The sequence below is a fragment of the Ascoidea rubescens genome (assembly GCF_001661345.1).
Source record: "Ascoidea rubescens DSM 1968 unplaced genomic scaffold ASCRUscaffold_2, whole genome shotgun sequence".
NCBI classification, from domain to species: domain Eukaryota; kingdom Fungi; phylum Ascomycota; class Saccharomycetes; order Ascoideales; family Ascoideaceae; genus Ascoidea; species Ascoidea rubescens.
Window position 1 is genome coordinate 207,320 of NW_017962914.1, and position 15,347 is coordinate 222,666.

General features: G+C 30.9%; 7 protein-coding genes across 7 annotated transcripts; 4 read left to right on the forward strand and 3 right to left on the reverse strand.

The window, feature by feature from the left end:
* Window positions 1–611: 611 nt before the first annotated feature.
* Window positions 612–2,039, forward strand: ASCRUDRAFT_79429 (kinetochore-associated Ndc80 complex subunit NDC80; the record flags this gene model as incomplete). Its single annotated transcript, XM_020194376.1, has 1 exon — window positions 612–2,039. One exon carries the CDS (start codon window positions 612–614, stop codon window positions 2,037–2,039), a length of 1,428 nt encoding a protein of 475 aa, XP_020049078.1.
* Window positions 2,040–2,481: 442 nt separating this feature from the next.
* ASCRUDRAFT_68603 (nucleolar and coiled-body phosphoprotein 1 family protein) lies at window positions 2,482–3,959 on the reverse strand (the record flags this gene model as incomplete). The annotated part of the gene is made up of 2 exons (XM_020191549.1): window positions 2,482–3,287; window positions 3,368–3,959. The coding sequence occupies 2 exons, from the start codon at window positions 3,957–3,959 to the stop codon at window positions 2,482–2,484; spliced, it is 1,398 nt and encodes a 465-aa protein (XP_020049079.1).
* Window positions 3,960–4,048: 89 nt separating this feature from the next.
* On the reverse strand, window positions 4,049–6,406 carry NUP57 (FG-nucleoporin NUP57). The gene has a single exon (XM_020192607.1). The coding sequence runs from the start codon at window positions 6,049–6,051 to the stop codon at window positions 4,147–4,149; it is 1,905 nt and encodes a 634-aa protein (XP_020049080.1). The 5' UTR covers window positions 6,052–6,406; the 3' UTR covers window positions 4,049–4,146.
* Window positions 6,407–7,021: 615 nt separating this feature from the next.
* On the forward strand, window positions 7,022–7,588 carry RRP15 (rRNA-processing protein RRP15; the record flags this gene model as incomplete). Its single annotated transcript, XM_020189523.1, has 1 exon — window positions 7,022–7,588. A coding segment is annotated over one exon (567 nt), but the record flags the coding sequence as incomplete, so codon positions are not given.
* A 120-nt stretch (window positions 7,589–7,708) lies between these two features.
* Window positions 7,709–8,940, forward strand: MET8 (bifunctional precorrin-2 dehydrogenase/sirohydrochlorin ferrochelatase MET8). The gene has a single exon (XM_020188922.1). It carries the CDS (start codon window positions 7,819–7,821, stop codon window positions 8,632–8,634), a length of 816 nt encoding a protein of 271 aa, XP_020049082.1. The 5' UTR covers window positions 7,709–7,818; the 3' UTR covers window positions 8,635–8,940.
* On the reverse strand, window positions 8,841–10,565 carry ASCRUDRAFT_68607 (uncharacterized protein; the record flags this gene model as incomplete). The annotated part of the gene is made up of 1 exon (XM_020191550.1): window positions 8,841–10,565. One exon carries the CDS (start codon window positions 10,563–10,565, stop codon window positions 8,841–8,843), a length of 1,725 nt encoding a protein of 574 aa, XP_020049083.1.
* Window positions 10,566–11,927: 1,362 nt separating this feature from the next.
* On the forward strand, window positions 11,928–13,310 carry KAR3 (Kar3p; the record flags this gene model as incomplete). The annotated part of the gene is made up of 1 exon (XM_020194377.1): window positions 11,928–13,310. The coding sequence occupies one exon, from the start codon at window positions 11,928–11,930 to the stop codon at window positions 13,308–13,310; it is 1,383 nt and encodes a 460-aa protein (XP_020049084.1).
* Window positions 13,311–15,347: the final 2,037 nt, after the last annotated feature.

Below are 15,347 nucleotides of genomic sequence, written 5' to 3' on the forward strand. Positions count from 1 at the left end.
ACCTGCTTACAATGTCCCAGGACTACTCAAACTTCAGAGTTCCATCACTGATGGACTTGGAAAGAAATGCATCTCTTATTCCCTTACCTTTAAAGCGAAGAAAGACTGAAATCTCCTCAATGCCTTCTTTTCCTCCTTCTTTTCCTTCTTCTTTTCCTCCAGCTTTTCCTCCAGCTTTTCCGAGGAAAGCAACTCAGACTCCCTCAAGAAACCAGAGGTTTTCTTCTACTAATAAAACCTCATTGACGTCCAATCGTATCAGTGTCATGGGCGAAGGCCCTTCCAATTCCAGTAGAAAAAATTTAGAGATTTTATTTTACGAAACCTTTCCTGACGAAATAAATTTGGAGGTAAAATGGTCTGCCTTAAGAAACCTATCTAAAAAAACATTTTTTGAGCTTTTTTATTTTTTATACAAAAAAATTGATCCAGGTTATGAGAAGAAAAGCGATGCAGGATTAGAGAAAGACTTTCCAAATTTATTGAAAAATTTAAATTATCCTTCTCATTTAATTAAAAAAGTCAAAATATCTCAAGGTTATTCCCTGATTAATTATGGCACGACACTAGCATTAATTGATTTATTAATCTGGCTTATTGACTTGTACAAAATGCTTAAAGATGAGCTTTTCGATCCAGACGACGACGAATTTAATAATTTCAACAACCCGAATAGCTTCAATACCAGCAGTAATCAATTAGCCGAAATCGACTACTCAAAAATTAATCAGGATTTAATTGAAAACAATCTACACGATATTATAAATAAATACGCTACTGACTTTATTTATAAATCTTATCGTTCTTTCTTAAATAATAGCTCGGACTATGCAGATTTTGATGACTTTTCTTCAAATTTAATCTCTGATCATAATACCGATTACAAAATCCTTAAAAATACTATTGATAAATTTATCAAATTTATAGATTTATCCTCCGCTCAACTAGAAAAGGATGTGTCTCATTTTAACACAAAATTAGACGATTTGAAAATAAAGTTAGAAAAAATAGAAGAACTACTCATAAAATCAAAAGCCCTTAAAAAGGATGTTATAACTTTTAATAAATATATCAACAAATGCCATTTGGCTAAAAATGAATGGCCAAACCGCTTAAAAATTCTTAATGATGAATGCAATAAACTCCAATTAGAACTCGAGAGTTCTAAATCAAAATTCAATCAACTTAACGTTATATTATCAAAAAATAATTTATCAATCGAAGACTTTCAGAAAAAAATCAATGAAAGATCTGATCTTGAAAAAGATTTGAGTGACTTAAAAATTCAAAATTCTTCAACCTTGGATAATCTAAACTTAAAACAATTGGCTTCAAAAAAATTTTATACCGATTTAACTGATTTAGTCAACCGTTTCAATCAAAAACTTAATAAAATCTTAACCGACCTAAGATTATCTCTTCCCAATGGTGAGTTCATTATTCAAAATCTCGATGATTTAATTATAAAAGATTTCAAATTTGATAATATCTTTTCTCTAAAAAATTTAGATGAAAAATTGAAAATTTTGAAAAATAACCCTTATTTAAATCTAGACTTTAAAGAAAAACTTTATAAACTAGGCTCAAAATTGACTCTTGAAATTGAAGAAACAGAAGAGATTATTAATACCCTAAAATCTCAAATCAGTGAATTAAAAGACAACATTTCCTCAAAAAAAAATGAAAAAAACACTCTAGAAATGGAAATTACTAATGACAAACTTTCACTAGAATCCCTAAAAACTAAACAAACTAAAGAAAATGATAACGCAAAAAAAAAACTAAATGAATTAACTTTACAAATTGAAGAATTAAAGGAATCTGCAAATCAAAATAATATAGAATTCGATATTAATGTTCTTGAATCAAAAAAAAAATTATTCGATAATAAGAGTGAAGATGTAGCAAGAAAATTACATGAAGATGTTAATCATTTTGTTCAATTTCTCATTAACTTTAAAGAAAACATTTTCAATGATTTGGAAAAATTAAATTCTTCAATTGAGGAAGCCTCTAAAATTGATATATCCAATTTTTAGCTTCTTTTATTTATATATTATTCAATTTTACTGGGTATAAATGGTTATTTGATTTTCTTTTTTCTTTTCTCTTTTCTCTTTTTTGCCTTTTTCTTTTTTGGTGTTAACTAACCTCTTTAGATTTTTTGTTTCTTTTTTCTTTTATTATCCTGGAAATTTTATTGTTATTTTGAGTTTATATATTTTACAACTTTCGGTTTTCTGTAGCATTTTCTTTTAAGTATCTTTCGTAATTGAAAAATACCCGAATAATAAATAATTTAAGTCAACTATTTAAAAATTAAATCTAAATATAATATATAGGAAAAAGAATCAAAAATCAAAAATAGTTGACAATAAGTTTTTTTTTTCAAAAAACTTCAACAATCTTTCGTCTTTGAGTATCAAACCCAAAGATTAATACCAGACTAAAGCCATCAATTCAATAAGTTCTTGTACTTTTTTAATCTTTAAACTTGTAACTTCCACTGCTCAAAGTTATAGTACCACCTCTATATGAGCCTCTTTTCATTTTGTTTTTGTTTTTGTTAAATTCTTTTCCTCTTACTCGACTTAATTTATCATTAGCTAACTCACCCCAAGTTCCTGCTTTACCCTTATACGTATTATCAGTCAAAACATTGTTTTCAAACACTATTTTTGCAGAATCTATCCTTGAAAAATGTTTTCTTTGGCCCTTTTTGAGAGGTGTTTCATAATCGACATTATTATCCGATGATGAAATTTCTTTACTATCATTAGAACTATTAGAAAAGTTCTCTTCCTTTTCCTTTTTGATTTTTTTAACTCTTTCTGAATTTAACAAATCCGATGAATGCCTCTTTTTACTTATGGTTTCATCTTGTTTAGTTTTAATTTTCTCATTTTCAGAATCTTTTTTCTTTTTATCTTTATCTGAATCACTGTCAGAATCATTATCAGATTCATTATCAGAATCACTATCAGAATCACTGCCTGAATCTGAATCACTATCCGAACCTGAATCACTATTTGAATCTGAATCACTGCTAGAATCACTACTAGAGTCGCTACTAGAATTACTGTCAGAATTACTGTCAGATTCACTGTCAGAATCTGTTTTTTTGACAGAACTCATTTCAGAATCTTTAGCAGAGTTTTCAAAGGAAGTTTTCTTAGGTTCATTGTCAGATTCACTATCAGAACCACTATCAGATTCACTATCAGAACCACTATCAGATTCACTATCAGATTCACTATCAGATTCACTGTCAGATTCATTGTCAGAATCTGTTTTTTGACAGAACTCATTTCAGAATCTTTAGCAGAGTTTTCAAAGGAAGTTTTCTTAGGTTCATTGTCAGATTCACTATCAGAACCACTATCAGATTCACTATCAGAACCACTATCAGATTCACTATCAGATTCACTATCAGATTCACTGTCAGATTCATTGTCAGAATCTGTTTTTTTGACAGAACTCATTTCAGAATCTTTAGCAGAGTTTTCAAAGGAAGTTTTCTTAGGTTCATTGTCAGATTCACTATCAGAACCACTATCAGATTCACTATCAGAACCACTATCAGATTCACTATCAGATTCACTATCAGATTCACTGTCAGATTCATTGTCAGATTCATTGTCAGAATCTGTTTTTTTGACAGAACTCATTTCAGAATCTTTAGCAGAGTTTTCTAAGGAAGTTTTCTTAGGTTCATTGTCAGATTCACTATTAGATTCACTTTTTGGTTCATTATTTGATAATTTGGCATCACAACTAAAAAATTTTTTACTCAAGCTCTCACTTTTCCATTTTGCAAGAGCTTTCTCAAGCTCGATTTCAGGAGTTGTGATTTTTGAACTCTTGAGATTTGTTTCCTTCAACAATAATTTCGATAGTTTGTCCAATTTTCTTCGCTTGAAATAGTCATTGATTAAAGCTAACACTTCAGTTTCATCCATTTTAGTTTGTAATTTTTTTTCAAGTAAAAGTCAAATCAAAAAGTTTCAAAAAAAAGTTTCAGAAAAAATAAAAATAATCATGTGATTTACCAGGAATTACCCTCGAAAATGGCCTCTACATTATTAAAATATAAAGATTATACATGAATAGAATTGCAATTACAAAAAACGTCAATTACTTTTACCCCTAGTTCTGTTTGGTGATTAATTTGGTGAGAGCTTCCTGATCTTTCGATAACACCTCGTAAAGATACTCAATGCCGGCATGCTGTTTTTGCAAAATCTGAATCAACTTATCAATTTGCTGCTTGGTCTCTAATTCAAACTCTTTGTTGCCATTTTTATTATCCGGTGAATTTTCTTCATTCACTATGGCCAACTGGTTTTCAAGTTGCTGAGTAAGTATGTTACTTCTTTCTCTTAATATGGCTAATCTTGCCCATAGTTCATTTACTCTTCCGTTCAAACCATTGGAATTTTTTAAACCATCAATAATTTTATTGAACTCTGATACCAAATTTTCTTCATCTTTTGAAAGTGGATAACCTTTTAATTTTAAAACTGAGAGATTACAAGCTAGTCTCAAGATTCTTCTAGATAGTTGAGTTTGTTTATTCTTGCAGTTTATCAATCTTGTGGAAGTATCTAATTCATGTTTATCATTAATAACTTTAATTTTATCTTCAATTTTTTTCAAAACAATTCTAAATTGGGCTATATGAGTTGTTTGAACTTCGATTCTTCTGGCTAAATCGTTAAACCCAGATGCCTTTACGGGAATATAATCATTTCCAGGTCTTTTTGACATTGCTTCGTCCCATTCTTCCTGAGATTCATTAAATGGTTTTGAGTATAGTATTGCAGTATTTTGAGGAACTTTATTGTAAAAATGAGCTTTTAAAAGACAAGAAGGAGAGTTTGGATCCCAGGCATTTTTAATTTTAATTAATTGGTCAATTATTGAAGGAGTATAATTTGGTTGCTGTGGTTGAATTTGAAGTAATTGAAGTTGGTTTTGGTTTTGGTTTTGATTTTGATTTTGATTTAAAGTTGTAGACTGTTGAAATAATGATGGTTGTTGGTTGTTATTGCTAAACAAATTCGACAGATTTGTAGGTGCATTTCCATAGATGGATGAAGCTTGATTATTATTATTCAAGCCACCAAATAAATTTTGACCAGCAGAACTAGAGCTGCCAAATGTATTATTAGTGTTTCCAAATAAGCCAACGGTATTAGTATTGGTATTAGTATTATTATTTGCAAAAAGACCGCCAGAATTTTGATTTTGATTTTGATTTTGGTTAATGTTGGTATTACCAAATAATCCACCAGTAGTTTTATTTGTGTTTGTATTTCCAAATAACGAACCAGTTGTGTTAGTATTATTGTTATTATTGGTGTTCCCAAATAGACCACCGGTGTTGGTGTTTGTATTGGATGTAGTAGGATTTCCAAATAAACCCCCACCAGTGTTTGTGCTGGTAGTATTAGTGCTTCCAAACAAACCACCAGCATTGTTTGTATTTGTATTTGTGTTTGCATTTCCAAATAAGCCTCCAGTGGAATTGGTGTTTGCATTGTTATTATTATTGTTTCCAAATAATCCACCTCCAGCATTTGCATTTGTGTTTGCACTTCCAAATAAACCACCAGTGGTGTTATTATTGTTTGCATTATTATTTCCAAATAAACCACCAGCAGTATTTGTATTGTTTGTGTTTCCAAACAAACTACCTGCAGAGGTTGGAGTGGAATTGGCAGTATTATTATTGTTGCCAAACAAACCCCCAGCGGTTGTATTAGTTGGTTTAGCTCGAAACAAGCCACCAGTGGGATTGTTTGGTGAAGAAGTATTACCAAATAACCCCCCGGTTGGAGCATTATTGTTATTATTATTGTTATTATTATTGCTATTGTTTCCAAACAGAAAACCAGTAGATGTTCCAGTCGCTGAACCACCCCCTAGAGCAGAATTGGGGTTTTTGTTTGCGTTACCAAATGAAAAGCCAGTGGAAGTAGTTTGATTTTTATTATTATTTGCACCAAATGTAAAAGCAGGAGTATTATTCGCCAGAGTTGAACCAAACATGGTGGGATAACTATTATATATTTATAGTGAAGCAGATAAGATCAATTATAAAAATAAAACGTCGTATACGTTAATAAATTAGTGGATAAGAGAAGAAACGAATAGGATTTCTAAATCTTTTGAATAAATTCTTCGAATGAAAAAAAAAAGCCGTCGTTGATGTTGTCAGTGTTTCCTTTTTTTTCCTGTTAGGTTGAAAATTGGATATGAGTCCTTCCAATTGTGTTTGTTTCCAGATTGCCTGTATATCTTCAACGAGTTAATAGCAAATTGCTAATATCAAACAAGAACAGTGGAATTGGAATCAATTGTGGTGAATGTTTTAGAGAATTGGGTCCTTGATTCTGAATTCCAGAAAGAAAAAACAGCTTCAGTTGATTTTAAAATTCAGTGAAAAGGCACGTGATGCTGCGATTTATTTTTTAATAATTTTTTTTGGGCGTGAATAAATTTTTTTATTTTAGCAGTGAAAAGTTCAGTTTTTTTGAGTTTATTTGCAGACAATTGGATTTTGTTTTTGTTTTTATTGCTTGTATTATTGTTTTATCGGTATATTATTTTGTGTGTGTGTTTTGGTGATTGCAAAATGGGTGAAATAGTAAAGAAACAGAAATTGAATAAAAAAGGAAAGGCTGGAAAGACACAGATATCGAAAGAGGCAAAATCTAGTGATAAACCAAGAAAGATCAAGAGAAAAATCGAGGATATTATTGAGAGTGATAGTGAGAGCGATATTGAAAATGGAAGTGATAAAATTGGGTCCACAAAAACTGTGCATAAGTTGAAAAAATTGACCCCAAAGGAACTTACTGAGGACAATGAGGGAGATTTGGGAGACATTGAGTCTGATGAAGACGAGAAAATAAAAGAAAATGACAAGAAAAATAAATTGGATAAAAGAAAAAAAGTAAAAAAAATACAGAGTAAAAAAACGATACATGTGGATTCTAGTAACAATGAATTTTCAGAATTCTCAGATTCTGAAGATTCCAATGGTTCTGATGCCTCCAAAGATTTTGAAGAGTCAGATGATGAGATTCCTATACAAAAACAGAAAACCAAAAAGAGAAACAGAGGAGACGACGATGGATCAAAAGATTTTTCAAATGCAATAACCAATATATTGAACTCCAAATTAAAATCTTACGATAGAAAAGATCCCATGTTGGTCAGAGCTAAAAAGAGTTTGAAGAAGTTTGAAGAGGACAAATTGGAATCAAAGGCAAAAAGATTGCTTTCAATAGAGAAAAAGAGTCTAATGGACCAAAACCGTATCAGGCACATATTGCCCAGTGCAGGCGATACAAACATCAGAGAGTATTTTGAAAGAGAAAGGGCCTTTAAGAAAGTTGCTCAAAGAGGTGTGATAAAATTGTTCAACGCCATTCTATCAACGCAAACCCAGACCAACACTTCGGTCAGCAACAACCTCGAGAAACAAAAGAAAAAGGGGTTTTCGATCAATGCTCAGAAGAAGGAGGAGCTTCTCAACGACATATCAAAGTCCAAGTTCCTTGATTTGGTTAAAGCTGCTGGCAAATCCTGAGCTTGGTCTGATTTTTGTAGCTTTTTTACTTGTAACAAAATTCAGAGAGAAATAAAACAGAATTCTCTTTTGTGAGATTCGAACCAGCAATATTTTTTTTCCAGGACAATCCACAGCACTGGCACCGGAGTTTTTTTTCGATTTTTTTTTTGGTTTTTGCACAGATTTCGAATAAATTCAGTTTTTAACACTTTTGGCTCTTTTTGGCAGAGAAAACAGCAATGGAAGAGGAGTTCCCAGAGATTCAGCCTGATGGCTCACTATTGCTTGCGTGGCAGGTCAAGGACAGACCAGTGCTTGTAGTGGGAGGAGGAGACGTGGCTGCTTCGAGGGTGTATCATCTTCTCAACGCCAACGCCAAAGTCACTGTTGTTGCTCCAAAGATCAGCAGGGAGATTCAACATCGCTATGAGAATAACCAGTTGTTTGAGTTGGTGCAGAGAGAGTTTGAGGACGAGGACTTGACGAGATACGAAAACGACTCAGAGTTCCAAAGGTTGACTCGACAGTTGGATGCTCCAGATTTATCCAGCAAGCAAATCGATGAGCTCGATTCCAACATTGAAAATTACATCAAAAACCACAGGTTTGCCTTGATATTGACTGCAATCGATGACCCAATCAAATCAAAATACATTTACTTGAAAGCAAAGTTGAACAACTTTGTGATCAATGTTGCAGACAGACCCAAAAATTGTGATTTCTATTTTGGTTCGATATACAGAAACAACTATTTGCAAATATTAATATCGTCGAATGGCAGATCTCCAAGATTGACGAGATTGATTAATGACAAAATACTAAAACCGAACTTAGAGAAAGAAGGCGTTGATTTCAATAAAATTATCGATAATTTGGGCTATATCAGAAATAATTTAAAGACAATTGTGGGTCAAAATAATAAAATCAAAGAAAGAATGGAATGGATCAAGAACTTAACTGATTCCTACACTTTTGAAGAATGGTCCAAATTTGAGAAAAAGGATTTAGATAATTTTTTGCTCGAAGGAAAACTTCAGCTTTTAAAACTTGAATGATATTACAAAGGAATAAATGAAAAATTTTCATTATCTTTGTTTTTTTCTTTTTTTCTTTTTTTTCCAATTTATCTATTTATTCATTTGTTCATTTGTTTATTTGTTCATTTGTTCATTTGTTCATTTATTCATTTGTTAATTTATTCATTTGTTCATTTATTCATTTATTTATTGATCATTTTCACTGAATAATTATGAATGATTAATCAATAATATGCTCCTTTACCTTTATAATCATTACTCACGTCATCATTACCAATATTATTTTTATCAAAAGAATGAGGTGTCCAAAAATCATATTGAGTTGGAATTGCCATGCCAGATGGTATTAAATTATTAAAATCTTTTGTTCCAATAACATGTACTTTATTAAATGAGATGTTATCATTTTCCTTTTTCAATTTAATGTTAAAGTTATTTAAATTAATTAACAAGTAATTTAAATTTTTGAAAATTAATGAATTTGAGCTTCTCTTATTTAAAATTTCATTAATTTTAGGATTTTTAAGAAGTTTTTTAAGTTCTTTATTTTTCTCAAAGTTTTTGATATTGTCATTACCAATATTACTGATATCATTTTGACCACTGTTATTATTGTTGTTACTGTTAGTGATGAAATTTTCATTGGTTTTTTTTTCTATCTTTTTCAAATTACGAGTTTTCTTAAAATTCATTAATTTTTTGGATTTGAAATGCAAATGTTTTGTGTATTTTTTTTTACTGTCATTACTATTGTCAATATTACTATTATTATCATTATTATTATCAATATTATTACTATTACTATTATTACTATTACTATTACTATTACTATTATCTATATCATCATTAAGCCTATCCTTTTGAAATTCTTGACCCTCTTTACTAGTATACTCATAATTGATTAGATAAAACCCGTAATTTATTAAGGAAATTGAGGTTGAGATATCATCAGATAAACTACTATAATAATTTTCAAAGGATTTATATTTTATAAGGAATAAATCATTGTATACAACGAATAAATTCAAACAATTTTTAAGCAATTTGAGATTTGAAACCGAACAATTATTATAATTCGTTGGCAATAATTGCAATAAAAGATTTAGATTTTCTTTTACAAACGAGGATGATCTAATTAATAGAGAATATGTTGAAATTGTCACTTTACTAGGTGCATTCAAGTTATCAATCCCAAATTCTAAATCATTAATTATTGAGTTGTATCTTTCATTCCAAAAATATTTTATCAAGATGATTGATTGTAGATTCAAATTCAAAAAATTGCTAATAAAGTGTTTATAATTTGAACTCAATTCAAATATATGGTTATCATTATTATTGTTAAAATCAAACTGATCTAAAAAGGACATAAAAGAAAGAGACTTTTTGTATAAATTAGTAACTGATTTCCATTTATTATCGTACTCCTCTTTACTGATGTTGTCATTAATCTCTATCAAGTGAGAATTGATAAGATTGACAGTGGAGTTTGAATAGCATAGTGCAATTGAGATAACACATATTTTGATTTCTTCTAGCAAAGACCATCTCTCTATTCTCTGGTTCTCTGTTATGGGCAACCTCCAGGGGATGCTAAACCTGGGGCTCTCTTTTCCTTTAGCATCACCACCACTGGCACCATTAAGCTGCTTTCTGGCATCGAAGAAAAAAATTCTGCTGGCTACTCCCTGGAAGTTGGAGGAGTTGAGGCTCGACGAGAAGCAGCCCAAGTAGTCAAACAACGAATGGATGTAGTCATCCAATCCAACAATCACTCGCTTCAAATCAGACAAAGAGGCACTGGAGGCCAATAGGGACCTTCTGGTCAACAAGTTGTTTTTGAGCAGAGAGTACTCGCCATCAGCCCTGAGCGAGTCTGGTTTCGTGAGCAATTGATCGAAGCCCAAGGGCATAGAACGAGGATATATAGGTGTGTTGGGCAAGTCCATCACTTTTCTGCCATCGAGTGCTCTCCTTCTAAGGCTCTGAAGGCTCTGAGTTTCTTTCTCACCTTCGCTCTGCTGAAAATCGCCCGATTCGGTTTCTGATATATCACGATTTTGTAAACAAACACTGCAAACAACCCAAAACAACAGTGGAATACGCTGTAAACATTTGCTCTTCAGTCACACAATTGCTCTCCAGAGCCTGCTGCCATATTTCTCTGCTCCACCATGGGCCTCAGCTCCAACTCCAGCAAGAAGAGGTTGAAAAGCCCCACCATCTCGCTAGACAAGCTCTTCCAACCACAGGCGAAGGTCGCTCGACCAGACTCACATCAACCACTAGCTGCTTTGTCGACAAACTCGTTGAATCTCTACAGAAAAAAACCACCTCTCAAGAATTCTGAAACAGATGCGAGGAAAATTGCTCATCTTCAAAATGAACCAGAAAACAATATAAATACGTTGATAAACCATTTTAGCATCTTCAAACCACCGCCAGCATTGAACAACGAGAAAAGTATGTCGTTGCAGACTGAAAGTTATTTCACCACTCCAATAAAACCAACGACCATCATAAGAAATGGCCACAATCCTCTAAATAGCAAGCCTAGGAACACATTGGTGGTCTACCAAAACAATTCTTCTGGCTTGAGGTCTCCAAAGGCTAAATCTCCTAAGTCAATAAGAACTTCTTCTTCCTCTCTTTCCTTGAGAAAGACCCAATCAAATATAAATCTAAATTTGGAGAAAAAAAGTTCCTTGGAGAATTTAACTGCGATATACAACAAAAAGCTACTTGAACTCTCGTCTCAAAAGAAGCTCTACATAAATTCATGCGCATACCAAAAGGAGCTGCAGTTTCAATTAGTAGAATTACAAGATAAATATGATTTCTTGAAAAAGACCTTGGATTCCAAAAAGGAATCACTAGATTTCTTGGTCAATGTTAACAAAAGAGATAAACTAAATGATTTGAAAAGAAATTTTGATTTAAATTCTAAACAATTGGTTGTAAATTTTGAGGATTCCCTATACAATCATCAAAAAGAATTGAATTCAGAAATAGATAAAATTAAATCAACCAAAAATGAACTACTTTCACAAGAAAAGCAGAAAAAATTGGATATATTAAATAAACTAAATGATAAAATTAAAAATTTCGATAATATATCAAATAAAACTATAAACGATTTAAATGATGAAAAAAACTCAATTTTAATCAATTATAAGAAGAAAATTGATTTGGATTGTAATAATTTAAATAACAATTTATCTAAAATCAATACTAAATTATCATCCATAATAGCCGAAGTCTCAACTATAAAATTAAACATAAATGATCTAAAAAACGAAAAAAATTCCTTAATGGAAAACTATGATAAATTCAATGAAAAGATAAAAGACAAGTCTCTTTTAAATCAATCTTTATCATCAAATTTACAAATTTTGAAAAACGATTCAGCTATAATCGATGAAAAAATTCAAAAAATAAAAGAAAATTTACAATATAATATTACTCAAACAGAAAAAATAAATAAAGAATTAATATCCAAAGAAAACTTGAGAAGAAATTTACATAATCAGTATCAAGATTTGAAAGGAAATATAAGAGTCTTTTGTAGAATAAGACCCTCAATAAATACAAATGAAAAATTGTTATCAATGGAATTTCCTGATGAATTTGATGAAAATAAGGAAATCTTAATAAAAGAACCAATAACAATGGAAAAATTGAACCAGTTTGGCACAAACCCTATTAATACCACCAACTATAATAATAGGGGCAACAACTACAACTCAGTTATTCATTCCTTTGAATTTGATAGAATATTTGGAATGGATACTAATAATGCAGAAATATTTGATGAAATATCTCAATTAGTTAAAACCTCGTTGTATGGATTCAATGTATGCATTTTTGCTTATGGGCAAACAGGAAGTGGTAAAACTTATACAATGTCAAATTTAAAAGATGGTATGATACCCAAGGCTGTTAATCAAATATTTGATACCATTAATGATTCCACAATAAAACTAAAAGGTTGGAATTATAAAATATATGGCCAATTTTTAGAGATTTATAATGAAACAATTCATGATTTATTAAATAATAACAATAATAAAGATGATAAGAAAAAAAAATTGAAATATGAAATCAGGCATGATCCATTAAATGAAAAGACTATAATTACAAATTTGAGTGAGATTGAATTACTTGATGTTGATATGGTTAATGAAATATTAATCAAGGCAAATAATAATCGATCAGTTGCATCAACGAAGAGTAATGAAAGGTCATCGAGGTCTCACAGCATTTTTCGAATCAAAATTGTTGGAGAAAATCCAATGACTAGGGAAAATACTGAGGGAATCTTGAATTTAATTGACTTGGCTGGATCAGAGAGATTATCGCAATCCCAAGTTACAGGTGAACGATTGAAAGAAACACAAGCAATCAATAAGAGTTTAAGTTGTTTAGGAGATGTCATTTATGCGTTGGGAAATAACAACACACCTAATGGTCATAATTCAATTAGCAATAGCAATCATATACCATTTCGAAATTCGAAATTAACTTACCTCTTGCAATATTCACTCAGTGGTAAATCTAAAACATTGATGTTTGTTACAATTCCACCATTTGAGAAAAATTTTAATGAAACGTTAAATTCCTTGAGGTTTGCGAAAAAAGTGAATAACACAAAAATTTGCAATGCAAATGGAAGTCGAAAAAAAAGAAATGAGTAGAGGAATAAAGATCTTGAAATGTGAAAATTGGCAAATACTTTTAATTTTAATTATAATTTGGATAGGGAATATTGATTATTGATGGCTTATCATTTAATGGTTGTTTTTTTTTGATCGTTTAATTGTTTTTGTTTTTTTTTTGTTTTCTTGATTTTGTAAAATCTAAAGCGTTTATTTCTTTTGTATTATATTTAATTGAATTGTTTTGTTTGAATTGTTTGAATTGTTTTAATCGATATATTAAGTTTTGAAACTAGATTTTGGAGAACATTTGGATCTAATTTGCAAGGTAAAGCAAAGTTCAAGTTCAAGTCAAGTTCAAGTTAAAGAATTGTTACGAGTTGATAAAAGGAGAAATAATTTTAGATGACAAGTATAATAATATAGTTTTGATATTATAAAGTTGTGAGATCCAGTAAAAAGGAACTACAAATAGGAATGATTAAAAGGAATGATTAAAAGGAATAACTAAAAGCAAAAAGATGAAATAATAAAATGATGAATAATATGAGTATAAGAGAATATGATAAATTAATTTTTTTTTTTAATTTAAAAAGATGGCATTAGAAAAACTATTAGATCTTGATAGGCGTGATGAATCATAAATAGAAATATCATCGCCATTTTTCTTTTTTTAGAATTTTGTTCAAGTTTGATTTATATTTTTTTTTTTTTTTTGGATATGAATAGCGTTATTTTGAGTAGTAATAGTAGTAATAATATGATTGAGATAGAATTGGAGGACATAATAAGTTGAAAGACTTGAATTTTTTTTTTTCGTTTAATATCGCGGTTTCGGATTTCTTAATTTAACAAATGAATAAAAGTTTGGATATAGGTTTAAGATGGGTGCAGATATTGGAAGATGGATTGAATCTAAAAGAAGACATATTTTCAAAAAAGATAAATAGAAAGCAAATGGAACCAAACAATTTAAGATATATAATATGTTGAAAAAAAAAGAAAAGAAAAGAAAAAGAAAGAGAAAGAGAAAAAAAAAACAGATTTATCATAAAATATACATAAGATTTGAAACGAATGGAAAGTAAGTTGAAGTTGCTAAATTCTGGAAGGGCAATATAAAGAAAAAGGAAGGTATATTAGTGGAATTGAATTTGAAATTTGAAAGTAAATATTCATTTTTAGAGTAAATTGAATTAAGGGAATAATAAAAAGATGAAATTTCTTCTGAAATGGGAAAATATGGTAAGGGAGACCAACGAATTGAAAGCAATTAAGAACCGGTGCATTAAACAGTAGTAGGCACAGCAATGAATTAGGAAGCATCAGCAATTGGCCCTGGAGTGCTGAGTAATGAGTAATAAGGAACGAGGATGAATATGAGATAGGGAATAGAAATAGAACGAAACAGCACTTGTCAGCTGAAGAGTCAATATAAGATGGTAGGGACGAAAAACAAAGAAGCGTCCTAATTAAGGCAGTCAGAGCCAGAAATCTGGATCAATAAAACAGAAGTCTGGTGCACAAAGAAACAGAGGTATTCGATGGAAGAGGCAGAACAATAGCGAGCAGCATTCTCTGGTGACGGAGGACTTCTAGAAGGCCTGGCTCAGAAACAAGGTTCGGGAACGGTTATAAAGATGAAGGACTAAAGCGGACTGGCGGCGGACATTTTGCAGTGATGTTTTTCCGTGTCTATGTATTCAGGTGCTTCGCTGCAGGCGCGCAGCGTGCATGCTTCTGAAGAAACCCGCGTTTTGGACCTGCTAAGACCGGCAAGTGCAATCTGCCGATTGGTCCGGCATGTTGATATCATCAGTTGAACAGACAAAAACAATAAGTTATCAACTAAATATGAAATGAAATTGGTAATAATAAAGATCTCAGCAGGGCACATATATTGTTCAAATACTTTCAAAATTTGGAATTTTGATATTAATCTTGATATTTTGATGATTTTATATTTCAATTTGTTGCATTTGATTATTCTTACTACCAAGCAAACAATTTGTCCTGATTTTCAAATTAGCCATATGCGAAAGCTTAAAATAACCTGTTTTATATATAGTGGATTTA